Source organism: Gallus gallus, chromosome 9, assembly GCF_016699485.2.
Source record: "Gallus gallus isolate bGalGal1 chromosome 9, bGalGal1.mat.broiler.GRCg7b, whole genome shotgun sequence".
NCBI lineage: Eukaryota > Metazoa > Chordata > Aves > Galliformes > Phasianidae > Gallus > Gallus gallus.
This window is the reverse complement of record NC_052540.1, coordinates 10,484,337-10,504,691: the sequence shown is the minus strand read 5'-3', so window position 1 is coordinate 10,504,691 and position 20,355 is coordinate 10,484,337. Positions and strand designations below refer to the sequence as shown.

At 36.5% G+C, this 20,355-nt stretch overlaps 1 protein-coding gene across 4 annotated transcripts in view; it reads left to right on the top strand.

The window, feature by feature from the left end:
* SLC9A9 (solute carrier family 9 member A9) overlaps positions 1–20,355 on the top strand; it is a 177,119-nt gene that overhangs the window by 53,950 nt on the left and 102,814 nt on the right. For all 4 annotated transcript variants that reach the window (XM_015276871.4, NM_001031305.2, XM_025153339.3 and 1 more), the window contains 2 exon segments: positions 13,054–13,192; positions 14,003–14,108. In XM_015276871.4, the coding sequence (XP_015132357.1) occupies positions 13,054–13,192; positions 14,003–14,108 (245 nt within the window).

Sequence of the window (20,355 nt, the reverse complement as noted above, 5' to 3'; positions counted from 1 at the left end):
ATCGGTCTGACAAAGTCACAAACCAAGAAAAAACAATGTCCAGGTAAAATAAGGACATTGCTTGGCATGTTGCAGGTATGAACTAGGCTGAAAGATATCAGACAATCAGGGTGGCAGTGGTGAAGATGTCCCTGAGAGAGTCCAGAATGACAAAACTTAATCGTTTCTACTCTGTTTAGGGAAATGGGACTTAGGAAGTGCTGCAAAGACCATTGTATTAAAGAAAAAAAAAACAGTCTTATCAGTTTATTCTTAATGCGTTTGGTACTTTGATGTTCCCCAGCTAATTGCTAATTACAACGATCTACATATTTTGAATGTAATATCCATATGCATATGTTATTTATAGTTCTAATGAAATTTCAATACATTTCTGAGGATGCCTAGTAACATGAACAGAGGATCCAGATGACCTAAGGGCTGGAGAACCTCTCCTATGTAGAAAGGTTGAGGGACTTGGGTCTGGATAGCTTGGAGAAGAGAAGGAAGACCTCATTGCAGCCTTCCAGTATTGAAGGGAGCTTACAAGCTGGAGAGAGACTGACATTTTACATGGTTGATAGTGGTGGCACAAGAGAGAAAGGCTTTAAACTAAAAGAGTGGAGATTTAGGTTAGACATTAGGTAGAAATTTTTCACTCAGAGTGATGAGGCACTGGCAATATTGCCCAAAGAGCTGTGGATGCCCCTTCTCTGAAGGCATTCATGGCCAAGTTGAATGGGGCCCTGGGCAGCTTGAGCTGGTGGTGAGGCAGCAAGGGGGTTGAAACTGGGTGATCTTTAAGACCTTCTCCAACCTAAGCTGTTCTATGATTCTATTATGATTCTATGACATTAGAATTTGGATTTGAAAAATAAATTTTAAATATGACATCAACATTGAACAAAACAGCGTTACAACAATTTACTGATTAAATGGATATGCACTGTTTTTTTTAACTAATTTCTCCACTACAAAATTTCACAGAAGTGGAATCATTTTTAAACACACAGTATTTTCATTTTGTATTCCCATTCATTGCTTTCTTTTACTCAATTAAAAAAAAAAAAAATCAATTTCTTTTTCCTCTTCTACACTGTTCTACTAATGTAGAGCAAACACAGCCAGAAATGATAGCAAGAGAGATGAGAATAAGAGCATGCATAGCAAACCACTGTTCTCTGCCTTAAACAAACTAGAAAATGGTTATGGATAGATAGAAATATTCCTGAAGAAAATACTTCCATCTCCTGAACTACTTTTATGGTATATTTTTTATTACAGTATTTTATTCCTACTTAACGATGGTAAATATATGTTAGGATCATATTAAGATCCTTGTTTGCAGCTCTTCGTTCTATTTTTAGAGTTAGCATGACTGAGCCCATTGTTAGAAGAGGGTTCCATTATGTATTTTTACAGTGAGGTGAATCCATAAGTTTGTGAGGAAAGACTCCTTTATTGTAGTAATTGTGAGGGTGATGAAGCTAGTGAGAATCATTTTAATTTTAATTAATAGCTATATTTAAGCCTCACAGAACTGCCAGTCTGGCAAAACAAATGGTGGCAAATAGTGTGCAGTAATAAATATTTAGCCGTAAATCCATGGAATCTTTACAAATCAAGAAGCAAAAATTGTTTGGTTGTGTATCATTTCTATGAGATTTATCCACATTGGATCAAAGCCACAGATAATAAGCAGGGATCTTAATTTTAAACCAATGGAGATCTTCCTTAACTCTTCAAATCTTGCGGTTAAGGAATAGTTCATGATCAGATGTGTGCCCAAAAACTTCAGCATATGTACTTATGCATTTTGCATCATTGTGGAGAGCCAGCTACAATTCAGAATAGGTTCAGCCAAAGTGGTCTTTTGCAACTCCAGGAAAGGAGAAAGGAAAAAAGACTGATTCAAAGCCACTTTCCAACTGTACTTTATCCAGCCCAACTCCTATACTCTGTTGGACTAGACGGTTTATCTCTAAACTCTTGCTCATGTTTTGAGTAACTAATTCCTACACTGGGATTTTCAGTCAGCATGTGCTAGAAATAAAAGTCCATACTATTTCTTTTTCTTTTTTCACTTTGAATAAATTCAGAGTTATTCCTCTATCATATTCTCAGAAGTTCTCTCTCTTTTTTTTTTTTTTCCTTTTTTTTTTTTTTTTTCTTTTTCTCTAGAGTGACTTACATGAACTACACCTAACCAACACTAAACAGTTTTCCCATATCTATCATTACTTGTGTTGGGACTGGCTGGATTAGACCTTGCTGTGCACTGTCTCGTGATTCTGAGTTAATATACTGTGTCCAATATTAAATGTGATTATAAAAAACCTCAGGATACAGAGTGATAAGACAATAAATATATAAGATTGTAATTAAAAAAATTCTACCATGGCTTAGATTTTTTCTTTTTTTAAGTTGCAAATACGAAAAAGGTTAGCATATTATCAGAAAGGTAAGTGAGGAGAGCTTCAGGTCAACCTTGCTCCTATAGAAATATTACCATTATTCTCTGTTCAAGGCTTACCAGCTATCATAGCAAGTGAAGTGCATTTCCCTAAGGTAAATTTCATTCTGCTCATCCGCTATACTTGGTTCATAAGCAGAGCCTTAACAGAGTTCAAAATATCCCTAAATCCCTGTCCTCATATATCAAGATGACAAAACATGTAACATGTTTTGTTTCTGACATTATTACTGCCAACATCAAAGCATGCAATTCACATCTGGATTTATTTTAGGCTTTCTCATGATAACAGCTGCATTTCTTGTCTTCTCTAGGACACATTTTTTAAAATGAAAATTACCATGGCAACAACTGCAACCATTTATTATAAAGCTATAGAAGTGGAACTAATATCTGTGAAAGAAGCTCTGTTATCAAGATAGTATTTCATTCAGATATCACCAGAGTCATTTTTCCTCAGTCTTTCCAATTTTTTAAGAAAAATATAGAAAATATTTTCAATAATGAAATGTAGGTGGGATTGAACAGCTCAGGCGATTATAAAGATTTTCTTCTTTAGATTACTGGCTCATCTCAAATCCAGATTAGCAAGAGCCCAAAATTATCATCTGTTTGGTGAGGCCTTGAAAAAAATTGATAGGGTACTGAGATTTGAAAATCTCATTCCCATAACAGCTACGATCTCAGCTGCAGCATAGAGACAGCAAACAGTACATATGAAGCATATGTATCCACTGAGAGAAAAAGGATTTTATCTATCCTTGAAATGCACTAATATTTAATGCAAAGGAAAATTTCATGGGCAGTTTGAAATACTATCACAAAGTAGTTCAAAATGAGCTATGCTTCAAGGCTTTCATTCATATCAGATGCAACCTACTGGGTTACCTGTGTTAATGGACTATAAGCTCCCCTACTGAAAAATGGCTGAAGAGTATTGCTTCAAATCTCACGCTGTATGTGCCAAGTCAGGATTGAGGTATGCTCACCCAGTGTATGGCCCAGGTGCTTTAGGAATCACAAAGCCCATTTTCTTTGCATGTTTTCAAAATAAGGAAAAAGGTGTTTTTATACAATAAAGTTAGGGAGGCACTGGCACGGGTTGCCCACAGTGGTGGTGGAAGCCTCATCCCTGGAGAGATTCAAGGTCAGGCTGCACCAGGCTCTGAGCCACCTAATCGAGCTGTTGGTGTCCCTGTTGACTGCAGAGGAGTTGGACTAGAGGGCCTTTAAATGTCCCTTCCAACTCCAACCATTTTCTGATTCTATTGCTACAAACAGACTATCCAGACACTCCAGCAGCTACATGCATTCTTAAACAGCTGACTTAGCTCTGTCTAGGATACAGTGTTTTCATCAAGAACTGTAGCTTACAGACCTCTTAACAGACAAGGAATATCCGTACTTCACTGCTTACTATAAGAAAAAATCTAGATTTTCTTTGAACAAAGATGATCACTTAATCTAGATTAATTCAAGCACTTCTATGTCACAGACAGTTTATTTCAGGGAGGTAACATAAAGGAAAAATGGAGGAAACAAACAAAATTACTTTAATTTTACCAAAGAAAAACTACCTCTAGAGAATGGATTTATTTGCTGTTTTATTCATACGGAGGAGAGAAGCAGTGAAAGAACAGGCTATTTGTTCTTCCCAGGCTGAGAAGCACTGATCATTTAGAACCTCTTGCTTTCTTTGTGTTCACTGAGCTGCACATCTCCTGTGGAGTGCTGTCTGGGAGAAAAAGTTGGACTCATCGCCCCAGAACACAATATCAGGATCTCCATAAGCAGAAGCCAAAGAGAAAAACTCTGAGTATTGAATAAGAACATATTGCATACATTCTTTCATTGATCAGCTAGCAATCTGAAATTGAACCTCAATCCTTCATTCATTCATTCATTCAAGAGGATTTCCAAGCTGCTACAATATTATAATGTGCGTTTCTGAAGGATAAGAACTAGCTATTACTACAAATGGAAGGCTGCTATACATCCCTCAGTACTTTACATTGCAGACAGATATAGTGAGTTCTGCAACAATATTATGACAATGAGTCAAACCCTAAATGAAGCTAACAATGTCTGCATAAAATATACATCATTTTCTGTTGTTTCAGCTTTAAGCATCTCTTCAGCAAAATCATGGACTGTGTGATTCTGAGAAAGAACAATTCAGTAAGAGTTTAGTGCAAGCTGCTTCCCCTTAATCTCTACTAGTAGCCCATAAGGGCAAAGGATTTATCATGGTTAGCCAGCCTCTTTGAAAAGTTTCAGAAAGCGCTTGGGTAATATTCTACTTTTTTATGACACTAGAGCAAATGTGGAACAATTGCACTGAATCAGAGGACTTACTTCAGATGCTCATCAGTGTAATAGTAGTCTGAGGTGGTTTCTTGTCTAGAGTGTTCAAGCAGAATGACAGTAAATCTTAGTCATTTAATGATAATGTGCTGCAGCATTCTAATGTATCACTTCATACAGGCAACCATCAGACTGTATCATTTTACCAACAGAAAGGTAGAATTTAATTGACATAGATGAATATCATGTTTATTTTCAGGGCAGTCACTGTAAAAGACAAGGATAGCTCAATGTCTTCATTGGAGTTATCCCAATAATTTTAGTACGAAACAAAAGGCTAATTAAGACCATCCATCCATCCAGCAGTCACCTCCCTTGCTTCTTATGGACACATTGGTCAGCATCTTCTTAGCTCTGATGTTTTATTATTTGCACTCCAGGTGTACAGATTAAATTAAGTCCAATAGTGTCACCTGTTGCAATTTTTTTGTACAAATAAAAAAGGTCTGTGGATAGAATTAAGTCTCCAAGAGCACAATGAACTCTTTGCCCTACACTCATAGAACATTTGCAATTACACTTGAATTAAATTTTTGTCTTTCAAAAGAAACATATAATTTTCACTGAATATCCTTATTTCATGAACACATCACCCTGGACTAATATAGGAACTGCCACGTAAATGAAAAGTTGTGTAAATGTTTCTATTAAATATTTTTCAGCTCTGCTCTAAGTAACTTTGGATGCTAGTGGTTCACATGCAAGAAATTGAAGTTTGGAAGGTTGGGCCTAGGAACGTGAAATCTGTGAGTGGACAACAACTATTTTAAGACAGGTGTCAGGAGTAGAGAGACAAAAAATAATTTAAAGTCATGGACAAATTATAGTGGAAGTGTTAACTCAGAGCATATCTATTTCCCTTAATGGCGCAATATAGCCCTTTAAATTTTAGGTTCTCCTTTTAGTTTTTACCATTTTGAAACATCTCTTTAGGATTATTTCACTCCCTGGATGCCTGAAGTTGCTTTCACAATGTGAAGTGTTATATTTGCTCGATATCCTCTGTTGGTCATTTGTGGTTGCTCAAGCAGCATGGTGCAGAAGAATTGTTTCAAATACCACATGGGACTGACTTTATTTCTGTTGTTCCTCTAGAAACCGTTTGGAAGATATTTTCCTTTTTTCTTTCTTGTTAAATCAGAGGACTGTTGGTTTGATACGTTGCCTGTTTGTAACTTCTACAGTCATCTTTTCTATGATCTTTCCTATGCAGAAATGCTGCACTATTTTTACAGTACTGTTCTTTTAATTTGCCAATTCTGTTTTGCTTAGGTGTAAGTGATTACAGAGAGATTCAAGGGGGAAGAAAAATCCAGCTCTTCATATGAACATATTAATTTACTTATATATGTTTCTTGGTGGCCGACTGTTTGTTTCTACTTTCTTCCCACTACATGCATCTTTGCAGTAGCCACTCAAAGCTCCATAAATGTGAGAACACTCTTCAAGCCACTTTAAATATACAGGCCATTTCACTTTATGCAATATTTGCAAAGAAAGGAAGTTAAGTTCTGGAATGGATTACAGTTGTAGCATCCAAATGAGAAAGGATCACATTTGCAGGCACAAAAGTCTCTAAATTATGAACCTTTTGATATGATCTGCTCAAAGTAAAGATAGGCATACAGTGGTAATAGTATAACGCACAATGCAGTGCATCCCATCATAGATGAACCACTATCTGCCATCTGTTCTATGCTGATGTGCTTCAATCCTCTAAAAGATATGGGACAGATTTTTTGGAACAGAGTTGTCACTAGAAAATATATTTTCAAATAGACATATGAAAATTAGACATTTAGAAGCAATAACAATCATGTAAGAACAAAACATTCCTGTGCCAAGCCTCGGATAAATGCTAAGATATTTTACTATTAAAGCCTTAGTTTATTTTACAAAGAACTTTAAGTACAGGTTGCAGTTCATCAGGATCTCTTTCTATCAAAGATCAAAATAAGGTAGCATTTGCTTTGGACAAGGTAATGGAAATTTTAAGACACTTGTATATGTATATAATAGAACATATAGTTCCTAGAAAAGAGAAGTGAAGATGTGCTAAGGAAGATATAAAATACAGCTGAACTAGGGGTTCAGCATATGCTAGGTACATCTTGAGTTTGAGCTTCTGAGAGGAAAAGTTACTCCCCCCAGAAAAGTAAATTTTAGGAAATTAATGATCAGGACACTGCCACCTTTCCTGAAACAATCAGGGTATTGTTTTGAATGCATGGATATGTGCCTGGATCCTCACCTTCATCATCTCTTCCAGGCAAACTAACACTTTTGCAGTCTTCTCATTGCATGTGTACATAAAATTCAGTTATAAAAACAAATTGTTTCTATTCAGTGCCTATGAAAAGAAAAGCAAAAATTTCATTTACTTGGAATTTGGCCTGGAATACTACAAGAACAGAATACTGCAGCACATGTTCAAAGGTATGAATTTTTGTACAAGGAACATAATTTGTGCTCCTGTAGTAATTAGAACCTTATTCCCTACTTCAGTTTTTCTGCTGCACCTTGACACAATGAATACAAATTTCAAGTTCCATAAACAGCACCTGATGTTTCTGAGATGTACACAGGTAGGGAACCCCCATACCAGATCAGATATAGCTTTGGTCTTGAAATTATTCAGTATTTGTGCCCAGTAGGCCATTAATCATAATCAAAAATGTTGTCTCGCATCTCCTTTCATAGAATCATCTGTTTTGGAAGGGACGCTTTAAGGTTATCTAGTCCAGCTCCTCTGAAATGAACAGGGACACCTATAGCTAGATCAAATTGCTCGGACCTGGTCCAGTTTGGCCTTGAATGTCTCCAGGGAAAGGGCACTCATAACCTTTTGGGCAACCTACTACAGCGCTTCACTGCCCTTATTGTAAAATGTCGTCTTCTTACATTCAATCTAAATTTTCCCCTCTTTTGAGGAGAAATATTTTCCCATCTTCCTATAGCAATGGATTCTGCTAAAGAGTCTGTTCCCTTCTTTCTTATAGCCCCCCTTTAAGTACTGAAAAGATAGGTAATTTCTATGTGTCTATATCCATAGTGATAGTCTGTAGGGGCCTACTTTTAGGACCTAGGATTAGAGGGAGGGGTTGTTCCCAGTACCTCTGTCAGGAGGAGCTTGCAGAGCTCTGCCTAGAACTCTGGGATTAATGCCATCGAGGTGGGTGAGCTACTTACTCCTTTAAAGGCAAAGGAGAAATTTTCAGGGCAAGAATGGGATCACCACAATAGAGATGAAACCCAGAGGGTTCTAAGAGTACAATAGGCTCCCTAAAGGTAATGACCAGGGGGGAAGAGAAGAAAGGAGTGTGACAGGTTTTCTGCATACCCTGAAGTCTAGCACTACATGACAATTAAGATCTGTATTACAGAATGTCAACCTGGAGTAAGACAACTTACTTGTTATTTGCTCTGACTGTACTGCAAGCTGCTACTGTATGTCTTATTGTGTCTGAACACTGAAGAAAACTGAAATACCTATCAGTGTAGAAATTATCAATAGCTGCCAAAAATGATTCCTTATGAGCGAAACTGATTTCTGATTGCCTAAGTTAAGGGATGGAGTCATTCAAATTTTGCAGCAGCTTTTTAATTCCACTGGTAACTGAGTTACATCCAGACTGAGAATGCTTTATGTCGCTTAAAAAGGATCTTGAATCTATCAGTAAATCTACTTTATATTTTGTGTTAAGTGAAAATCTAGCAGAGAGCCTGAATTCCTTTCTTATTTTCATGCAGATGTTGCTTTTCCTCATAAATGTGAAAACTTATGTTTTCCATAAACCCTGCAACAACTTTACCTTTCTAGCATGCCTGGTGCTTTGACATCTGCCATCTGCTATCCACTTTGGAGCTGATAACAAATCCATTTTGAGAAAGGTTTCCATAAACAGTAAATGTCCTAGGTACTACAACAGTAAGTGTTAATTTGGTTTGAAGTAATCAAAATAAGAAGTCCTTTAAAAGCTCATAAAGTCTGGAAAAGCCTAGAAGGGAACAAAGGTGCAGACAGAAAAAAAAAGAGGAACCAAATATACCATTACACAGAGAAAACTGAATAGAGTGTAATCCCTGCTATAAGGTAGTTTCTGAAATAGCTGCTAGACCTTTTTGTAGAATTAAAACCAGTAGAACTACTAACAGCATGTGGAAACCATGCTGTGAGTGGAATAAAACCACAATGTGATGAATTGCAAAGAATAATGCTTTGGACATCCAGAAAATTGAAGGTTTCAAATGCTAACCACTCAAGCATCCATCTTCTAGTAACTCTTTCTGCAGTTCTTATACACATAATAATGGAAAGACTAGTTTGTTTTATTTCTGTGAAATCCTTGTTTCTAGAGCCCCATTTTTCTAAATATTCACAAATACTGTCCAGGGAGACAAATTTCTTTAAGCAGAAGGATATACAGAAGACTCATCTGTGTTCTTTTAGTCCACATTCTGTGCATTTACTTTGCTTACTGGTAACCATTCTATGCGTGTCTGAAAATGGCATTTAGTTTGGCTATGGAAATTTTCACCTACAAGATCTCCACATATTTGCCTCAAAACTACTTCCTGCAGCGGTTTGCCTCTGCTTTCCCTTAGACACCCACAGAGCTTGTCTCTACTTCACATACTCTTTTATTGGCTTAGCATACTCACATCCCTACTTTATCTCACTTGTTTACATATTTATTGTTCATCTGCTATTACTTGGTGAGGAGCGAGTTTACGAGGCAGCCTGGAAGACTTTACCAACCTAAAAGTTGCCAAGAGAAGGTGTATGTGTCTGGTGCTATGTATACAATTTTACACCAAGCTTCTGGTTCAAACACTTGAGGGAAAATGATAGTTCTGTATTTTGGGCTTTCTTCCAAGACTTTTAGGAAAACTATATAGTTAGAAAGTTTAGAGGGAAGAGGGACTGTTAAGTTCAATCCACTTCTCTGAAAACTCTAACATGATGATATAGTGACCTACCTTTATCTGTACAGATTAAAAAAAAAAACAAAACCTTTTTTTCTTCTTAAAAACAGCTTGAACTCTGGAATAAAATGACCTATTTTGTTTTTCTTAATTAGTAGCTCATGAAATCACTACATAGTTGAATAATTAAATCACTCACAGAAGGTATCGCTCATTCAGCAAAGTTATTTTAAGTAATATCAGAGATTTCTGTATTACCAGGTATGGGTTTTTTGTTTTGTTTTTAATGTATATTGCCCCTGATTCTCTTGTGTCTAGTATTATGTAGCACACCTCAGAGGTGAGGTACTGTAAGTTTAATTATGGTTCTCTCCAGTGTTAAACTTTTAGGCAAAATGATTGACTCGGTGGGAAGCAATGAAATAAATGGTAATAAATCCTATTCTGTTTAAGTATAGCTTATGTAGGAAAATTATCAGGTAAATTAGTGTGCATTTTAGATGTTTGGAAGGGTGAAAAGACAGCGTTAGAGAACAAAAAAAAAGATCAGAAAAATCAATAATAAAGTTAGTACAGGATAATGTAAAATCAAAAATAGAACTAAATACTTTTAAAACTGTAGGAAAAAGACACACATGGAAAACCTGAGTTCTGGAAAGATTTAGAGCAGAAACTATAGCTGCCATAATGAGCATATGTTGTGTTATGGTGGTTAAAATTGTTACATTTCTGGGGGGCATATTAAGTAGAAAAATTTCCCAGTGAGAATGAGTCACTATGTATTTGTTACTGAAATAACTACACCAAGTATAGGATTCTTTTTCTATACTTGAAAATCCATTTGGAGGGTGAACTGGAACACTCATGGTCTTAACAAAGTCGGTGTTGCTTGTCTTAAATAATATACTTAATAAAAAAAAAGTCAGTTAATGGCTATAGCTGAAACTTTAGTAAACTCCCACTCTCTGTCAATACTACTTTTGTTCTGCTTTTTATTAGTGAGAATCCTTTTTGTAAGCAGAGCCCATCAATTTGATAGAGAAGTTCTTGCCTGATTTTAGGATGTTGTCAGGTTCACCTCGCTGAATTCACCACTCAGTGGCGGTGGTAGTATTTGTGACATAGAAGGTCAATTCCTAATTTACATTTCATTAATCAATATATATTAGCAGCTACAGGCTCTGTACACTTACTAGAATTAAATAAGAAAGAATCAAGTGGCTCCTTTACTGTCAAGTCATGCCTAAAGTTTTAGTTCTAGCATTTCTGGTCACATTACCAAATACTTTCAACTCTACATGACTAACTAAAGTCAAGCCCTTACTAAGTATACAAAATGCACTTAGTAAATTGCATTATAGAATCACAGAATCATAGAAACAAGTTGGAAGTGACTGTAAAGACCATGTAGTTTCAATTCCCTTGCCATGTGCAGAGACATATTCCTCCAGATCAGGGTGCCTAGAGTCCTATCCAACCTGACTTTGAACACTTCCAGGGTGTTCAGAATTTCTTTGGACAACTCATTCCAGTGCCTCACCATGCCTTTCTCCATCTTTCTTGAAGGCCTCCTATAAATACTGGAAGGCCACTTTAACATAATATGTAATAGAATAATGCCTAGAGCCTTCACTTCTCTAGGCTAAACATATGCAGCATCACAGCCAATAGCTATGTCTATCAAAGGAAGATCTATCTCATCCATTTAGCAAATACATTTATGGCTTAATATAGTACTTTAATTCCTATAGAGCCTAAAACAACAAATATTCAGTAGGCCAGAATGACAAACGTTTCAGAAGTTATTTGAGGGCAAGAAATTGTAACTGATCCCTGGTCTAAGAGATTCACAGTTGAAAGAGGACTGTCAATTAGCATTTCCTCTGGGAACAGTGTTTATGCAGTTATATTAATGGCACTTTCCCCTGCAAATCATTTAGTTAGTTTTGTGGCAGTGCATCAGCATAACTAGACATATTAGATTTTGATGATCAGTTATTTCTGTTTTAGGCATATGCATTCATCACCCATATTTTGTGGTGCCCCATCATATGCTTTTAGAAATCTTGTGCCTTTTTTTACACACTGAAAACGTGAGATCCATTTTCACATGCCTTCATATTGTATGGAAATTCCTAAATTAATGTAACTGCTCAGAAAATCCTCTATACAGATTTGCATTTCTAAACCTTGTCTCCAGATGGAAGATATCACACTGATGGGACCGGATACTTAATATGCAAGAGCTTAAAACATTCAATGTATTTTAAGAATTCTAAAGTTTTAATGCTTAAAATACCAATCATTTTCCAGCAACCCAAGCTACTTTCTGGAATCCAGCGCCAACATCATATATATATGTGTATATATATATATGTATATATGTATCATATATATATAGTATGATTTTCTTTGACAGTATACATGAAAGACCTACAGCACTGAAAACAACAGAACCAGAAAGATCTGAAACGTAGCTTAATTAGCGTTGTTTTCAGAAGCAAAAAAAAAAGCATACACATTTAGTATTCCTAATGTTATGGGCAATGACTGAGTAGTGGCAAATATTAAACTTGAAACTCTTAAAAATATTTAAGTGTGCTGTCTCCCCTCTGGTAACAGCATTACACATTCAGATATATTCTTGAGGGATGCACTCAAAAGTGGGATATGGTAGATGACCTTTGACAGCTTCACCAATTTCTTTCTGTGGGACAAAATTCATTCTGTCCACAAAGTTTCCTGTTGTTTAGCTCCTGCTCTGCTTTCAGTTCTATTTATGAAGGGTTACACGAAGACGGGAACTACTAGGTAGTTTATGACAAGATTGCTGCTGCAGATATTTGGTACCTACTGTGATTTGTATCATCCATTTGAGCCCCAGCCATAAAGCTGCAGTTTTTATCAGGAATATTTGTGAATATATAACTGCTCTGCAGACATATGGTCAATAAATAATTCAGTTATCTATCTTCCTGCAGATTTCTCATACACCTACCACCTATTAATGCATAGCTGGTCTGGAAACAATATTCTTTACAGCACTACTAGTATAAAAATGTTTACTAACTGGCAGCAGACTGTTGATTTCCATTGTGATACCTTGAAAATAAATTGTTTCCCACCCCAGTCTCCATCTGCTATGCTTTTTCATCTGCTATCAGTCTAGAGATGCCTAGTTTTGTATTTTGAGTCCCTAAAAAAGTCTATTTCCAGTTATCAATTCCAGTATCACACCAGTGTGATTATATTCATGATTGTATTTTCTCTCCCTCTCCCCCATTCTTTTTTTTTTTTTTTTTTCTTTTCAGCTCTATATCCATTTACAGTCCCAAGGAGAATCCTAATGCATTTGATGCTGCTGCTTTCTTTCAGTCAGTGGGAAATTTCCTGGGGATCTTTGCTGGATCATTTGCTATGGGATCCTCTTATGCAGTTGTCACAGCTTTAATATCCTTTATGGTTCATTTTGAGAGAGAAAATCTATATGTGTGATATCTGAGACTGGCTGTCTCCACTTTCAGATTGAACCTTTCCACTGTTGACTCAAGACTTCACAAACAGTCAAATCATAAACTGACAAGTCATTTAATTTGTCAGAATCCACAAAGAACTTAAGTCAATCTCCAAATGTCATGCAAATCTCCTTAACATTAGGCATGACCATGGTCTTTATTGTTTGTAAATAATGAGATACTGAGGTTTTGATGTATTTGGAGGTTAAATTATGAAATTACGACTACATTAATGTATTTACTAACTACAAACTAGCAGCAATCATAGAAAAATGTAAGGCAAACTCCCAACTACAAAACAAGACAAAGTAAGTCTACCTAAAATAGAAATAAAAGGCATATCTATTGCCCTGCACCTTTTGTTTTATTTTACAGCTATTCACGTAAAACACTATGAGGTAGAAATTAGCAGCTACTTTCATCTTTTTTGCCTCAATATAAATATTAAAGAAATGCCAGTCAATGCAGAACTGGACAAAATTAGTTTCTTTCACCTTTTTCCAGGAAAATAAAATGCAACCAATTAGGCACTAGTTCAAAAACTACAGAAATACTTCAAACAGCAGACTTGTTGAATTAAGTAATTTAGAAGCAGTGTAGTTTTTCCTGAATTCACTTTGTATAGATGAGTATGGTGAGCTTTCTTTCTTTCATCATTTTTTTGTTTGTTTGTTTTGTCAGTATGGGGACAATTTTAACTTACAAAACAGTTGCTTCTTACTTTTCCTTAGTAATGTTTCAGCACTTGACAAAATTTACAAAGCTGTGCGAGTTCCCCATGTTGGAGACAGGTCTGTTTTTCCTCCTGTCCTGGAGTGCCTTCTTATCAGCAGAAGCTGCTGGTCTCACAGGTAAGCGTTGCATTTTATTGAATAAAAGGAGTTTCATAATAAACCTCTAACATGGGAAAATGGCATGTTTATTTTGGGCAGCATCTGATATAAAGCTCCTAAAAGCCAGTTATTGTACTGGAGGTTACTTCATCCCCAAGAATAAATCTGTACGGACATTGAACAATTCTGCAAGAAAAAGATGTATTAAATCAGGCTAAAGTCCTCACCCTTCTCTCCTGTGTATGTACAATTTTCCAACATTCTATTAGTCCCATTATTAATCCCTATTTACCTCTCACTATAGGGCCAAAGATGACAGTAAACATGAGGAAGAAAACATATAGTGCTGTGTGGCATACACTGTTAGGGATGATGTGCTCTGCTTCATGCACTGGGTGTCCTGATACCTCCTCCTGGTTTCCCCACTACCAATGACCAAATGGAGAACAGGGTTGCCCTCAACATTGCCAGTGGGGTGCAGCCACTTCTGGATTTTTCTAAAAAATAATTCATCTTGTTTGGTGTGCCCATGTAAATACCTTTTACAAAAGAAATAAGTTACTGTTGCATCCCAATGAAAGGTGAAAAGACAGATTTGGTTGCTTTTTTTTTTTTCTATGCAGACTAAGAAAGAAATTGTGCAATTATAGTCAAGGATATACCCAGGGACTGCTTTTAGCAACATAAAGAGTCCACACAAATTAATGCAAAAGTTCTAAATGCACATAGTCTATCTAGATAACGAACTACTGTACAATATGATTTGAAAGAACAAACTTCATAATAGCTTGATCATTTTAATGGTCTTGATGCTGTCACCTTTAAAATCTAGTGCTCTAATTAACGTCATGGAAAGCCAGGGGAAGAAAACTGCTTAATGAAGTGTTAATGCAGCCCATGCTGTTTTGTTTGCAAAACTGTTCAAAGCCTTTCTGAAATCAAGAGTTATATTTCCATTGAGTTCTGTGGAACCAGCATGCTACCTCTTAAATCTTAGCCACACAATTAAATTACTTTCAAATTAGCATTACACCTGTATCTGCTGACACCTTTACCTTATTAAATATAGAATTCTGTGCCCTGATTTCTGCCACAATATTCAGGCCAATGGATGCAGTGAAGGGCACAAGAACTGAATGAAAGCAGTATATTCCATTATGTGGAGAAAATCAGATACCACCTGGATTAAAAGCCCATTTTGTTTCTTTATGCTTAATGACTCTTTAAAATGTGATATGATTACTAAAAAATTGCCAGAGAAGAAAGATAATCACTTGCCTTCAACTGGAGGTAATGATTTCCTACACCACTGACTTACAAGGAAAGATGCTTTAAAATACAGTCCTAGCTAAGAAGTATATTGTGCTTCATCAAGGAGAAAATGCATACTTAGTAAGTTATACATTAAATCCAAAAAGTGGATTTGTAAGGGAAATAGTATTACCTTTTATAGCCTTAGGTGCTCCATCAAAGGTTACATTTGTTATGCAGAGGAACAAACTGCACATCCAGAAAAAAAGAAAAAACTGTCACATGCCTTTTGCATGTTGCAAATGTGATGACAGTTAAGTCTCTCCTGGTAGTCAACATGAAGAGTGTTTTATTTCTCTTTTGTTTTACAATATATAAAATACTTAAAATAAAAAAAAAAACTTAATTATTGAATAACAGGAAACTCTTACACTAACCTTGGCAAGGAATTTTAAACATACATATATAACTACACTGTTGGGAGGAAGCAAAGTTTTATCAATTATGTTTTGTCTCTCAAGTTCTGTGAAAGGCTGTTCTCAGAAGTTGTTAAGGTAGAAAAACATCACGGAGCCTTTCCTGTAGCTTCTTAAGCCCTAAGCAATGTTTTCTAAGTACATTTGTCAGCTTAAATAGTTTTGATGTTCCTTTAACACTTCTCAGTCTCATCTGAAATACCTCTAACTCTCCTCTTTGCATAGTACGATTTTAAACTTATAGTTCTGCAGGAGAATTACTGTAGTGCCTGCGTTTTCAGGTGGCTTAGGTTCTGTCAGAGGTATAGATTCCTGAGAAAGCAGACTCAGATTTCTCATACCCCCCGCTAATGCAACCTGTGTAAAATGCAATTTTTGCACACAGTATCCCAAATGGTGGCATGTAGTGCACAAAGCACCTGTTGGAGGAGACACGTGGAGTCAGGGAGGAAACCAGTTATTCTCCAGAACACACCCAGCTTCTAATGCGTACTCTATTATTTCCAGTCTTCTCCAGCTTACTTGCCTTGCCCTTTTTCCTACATCTGGTTTTATTGTCAAGTGTGTTAGCTCTCAAAAGTAATTATTAGAATTAAGAGATGTCATAACCATGCAGTGGCTGTGGTGGACTACTCCATTCAATGAATTGCATTTCTAGTTTAAAATCTTTGACTTCAGCAAACTTGATTCAAATATTAACTCAATCCATCGTACATCACTTACGCCAGTATCCTTCATTTTCCCTGGATACTGTTTCTTCTAATCAGTTTTTCTGAATGAACTTCAAAGGATTTCCACGAGACATCAGTATTTCCCTGTAGCTATTAAATAATGTAATCTAAAAATAATTTTATTCTTATAATCCTTTCCATACCGTCTCTTCAACCACCAAGCATCTTTTGAAGTCTAATACCAAGGTATGTCACAACTTAGAAGTAAAAGGCTATGCTGTGTTTCGTGTAGGTATAGTGTACGTAAAGCAGAGCATTGAGCTTGTGGATTTTTTTAAATAAAAAGAGAATGAATAGTAGTACAGGTTAACACTATTAAAAAAAATTATCCTATACCTCAAAATATCCCATGATATATAACAAACAATATATGACTCTGATCCTACTTGTAAAATTGATGCAATCAAATTAGCGAAACAAAACAAATTGTACAGATAACTACAAGTTATAAATTAATGGAATGGTCATTAATCTTATAGCTGTATTGTCAGGCTCTAACACTTGTATGGTAAATTGATTCTTAAGCAGTAGAATCTTAGCAATTTAGGCATTTTCTGATTTGCTCTGAAGTGTATATTACTCGTGACTGCTGAGTAAAGTCATCACAGGGGAGTACTACAGTAAGGTCAGTGTTAATATAGCTGTTTTCTAACCTCCGGTAGAGAGTATTTACTCGTAGGTTATGAAAAGTAAGCATAAATAATTTGAACTAAATACTTGTCAAAATAAATGAGGAAAACACATCTTGCTTTTATTATGCCCCTACCCTAGAGGCATTCAAGGCCAGGCTGGATGTGGCTTTGGGCAGCCTGGTCTAGTGGTTGGAGACCCTGCACATAGCAGGGGGCTTGAAACTAGGTGATCCTTATAGTCCTTTTCAACCCGGGCTATTCTGTGATTCTGTGATTAATTGCTTATTCATCTCATTAACAAAATTTTCAACTGATTAAGAAGTCAATAGTATCATAGAATCTTTCATAGACATGTGGGTATTTAATGTCCACCTCAGTTAGGCCCTCTGCATCTACAGCTGTTTTAACTAAGTAGATACTCAAGTAAACTGAGATACACATATATCTTCAGAAATGCATTCAAATGCACATGTGTGTTCATTTAATACATACTTCAAACTCATATAGAATTTAGCAGTGTAAAAGCATCAGAACCAACCGCTCCAGTTTCCCAGCATCTCCTGAGCATGTGTGAGATGCTGAGGGAGTTGCATAGGTAAAGAAAAAAAGGATCTCTTAAAACCTTTCCAGCTTTTTATTTTACATGCTAAAGACCTATTCTGTGAATCTCAGACAACATGTCTCAAAGGAAAACAATCTGGAGATCATCTAGCCCAGCCCAAAAATATTTTCTGATCATTATGAAGAAAATAGTTTGTGATTACAAATTACTGCTGCTCCCTAATCCCCTGCAATTCTTGTCTGACTGTTTCATGATATATCTGACACCTACCTTCTAATTCAAGGGCTAACACGTTTAGCTAGTGAGGAAGTTTTTCCCCAAAAAATGAGTAAGCATTTTATTTATGACAGACATATCTAGTCCAAAAAGAGACTCCAAATGAGCTGGTCCACTGGGCAGTTCTGGGGTACCTTTGTATTTAGGACAGCAAGAAGAAGTGCACCAGTTCCCAGTTCCTTTATTAATGCTGACTAAGCGCATTAAACCCTGTGGCTGTTCACTACTCCCATCTATTTGCTGTAATTCATCTTAGATCCATCCTCTACTTCATTGCTTTACTGAACTGTTGGGACCAGTTCTTCACCTTTTATCCTTATCAGAAGGGATCATCATATATCCTTCCCTCTGCAGTTCTGAGCAGTATGAGCACAATGCAGCTCAGTACCTAATTGTCTTCAGTTAGATGTCTTTAGATGCTATTCCATAAAAGGAGATTATCTGGGGCTTTAAATTTTCAGATTTGGGGTTTTCTTTCCTCACTAACAAGGGAGAAGGAGTAGCGTGGCTTCTAGGTCAAAAGGAAAGAGACTTCATCTTTCCCAAGCTGCAGTTCTGCCACTCCTTGTACGAGTGGGCAGGCTTTCCACTTACTACTAACCCATTACTTGTTTACAGGACTTCAGAGATGGTCCTAGATGATCTATGTAATACACAAGGGATATCAGCAATGAGTCTGCTACTTGAGAGGATGCTCTAGACATGCTTTGCTGACATAAATGCTAGATCCAATACTCCATGCAGTTTCAGGTATCCCCCTTCCCCTTGTAACAGCATCACCTGGCTAGTCTGTGTATATATTTCAGCCTGTGCTTGGGTTTGGCCAACGTGGGAGCTGCTGCTGGTACAGCCTTTTAAGACAGTAAGAAAAGAGGAGAAAGGTGTTTGTTTTTACTGAAAAGTGCAACATGTTCTTGCATGGCATTAGACAGAGACTGATGATCAGTTGCCCAAAATCAAAACAGTAACACTAAGCTGAGGGTAAAAATCCCTGTTAATTTGAGGTGTTACTGCTAGACAATATTGTAAGGATAAACAGAATAATAAGTCCTAGCATGTCTAAAATAAATCCTATCATGTCTCACCACAGGAGTTCCAACCTAAACTGAATGCAGTAACACTTTCAGAGTTTCAGAAGTACAACACTGAAGCTCTGGTCATATTTGAAGTAGACAGGGGCAGTATCATGGCTTATTCCTCAAATGAGGGCATACAAGATTCCCTCAGCTCTGTCTTTTGTTGTTTTCTGTCACCTCAAGTCACTTCAACATAAAATCAATTGAAGACAACTCCAGAGATTAAAGCTCTGTGAGCAAAGCAAGAACTCTGGTTCTGCATTGGTGCAGGTCCAGTGAAAGAAGCCTTAAACCTTTGCTTCAGGATTAAGAAAATGATTAGTCACACTCTGTACCCTCACTGAAAACAAACTGAATAGGGATATTATCGCTGTTGGGTTTATAGCCTTATTACTGCAACAATTTGATGCAGAAGATGCATTTCCTGTCACTCACAGATTCAGACTGCACTGGACTATGCCCTCTGGGCTGTGTGGAGATTTTCTGACATAAATACAAATCCATGTTGTTTGATTTATGTAAATTCTCTATTATCTGGTGCTCAGTATTGTCTTTTCCTACATTTCTCTGTCTCTGGTGCAGGATTGGTTCCTCTCAGTAGTACTTTGGCTTGTGAATGTTGGGAATCATTATAGAGGCATCCCTGGAGCTCTGGAATGCTTCAAAGTTGTGATGCAGGTCTTTCCACAAATTCTACATTTTATCTAGTCATTCCCTCCTTTGTTTCCCCAGAAGGTGGGGTATTGGGTTTTATTTGCTTTCTAAACTCCTACTTTTACCATTAAAGGACCTGACAGCTAGAGACACGACAGCTTTTTTTCCTCTCAAATTAGCAAATAATGAAGTTTAAATTTTTTCCAGTCACTTCTAGACTTGCAAAAAAAACCACACTCCAGATGTGCAGCCCCTCTCTGACAAAATAGGGGATTTTATTCTCCGTTATAGCACCAATTATTGAAAAATGAAGGCATATTTGTTTTGCCTACTTGTGGCAATTATTACATAGTGGGCATTTATTCTCTTTTGCTCACCATAGAAATTATTTTAAGATTAGCATTTATTTATTTTTACAAATGTTAACATTTGGCCTTCCTATATTATCCGTGAATATTACTGGCTTTTGCCTCAACAGGAATTTCAAATACAAGTATTCAGCAAAACTAATATAAGATCTCAAATTACATTAAGAGCTAATAAGTGGTTTCTCTGATAGATAAGGAGCAAAAATCAAGCACAGTGGTATGCTTTTATGCTTAATCAA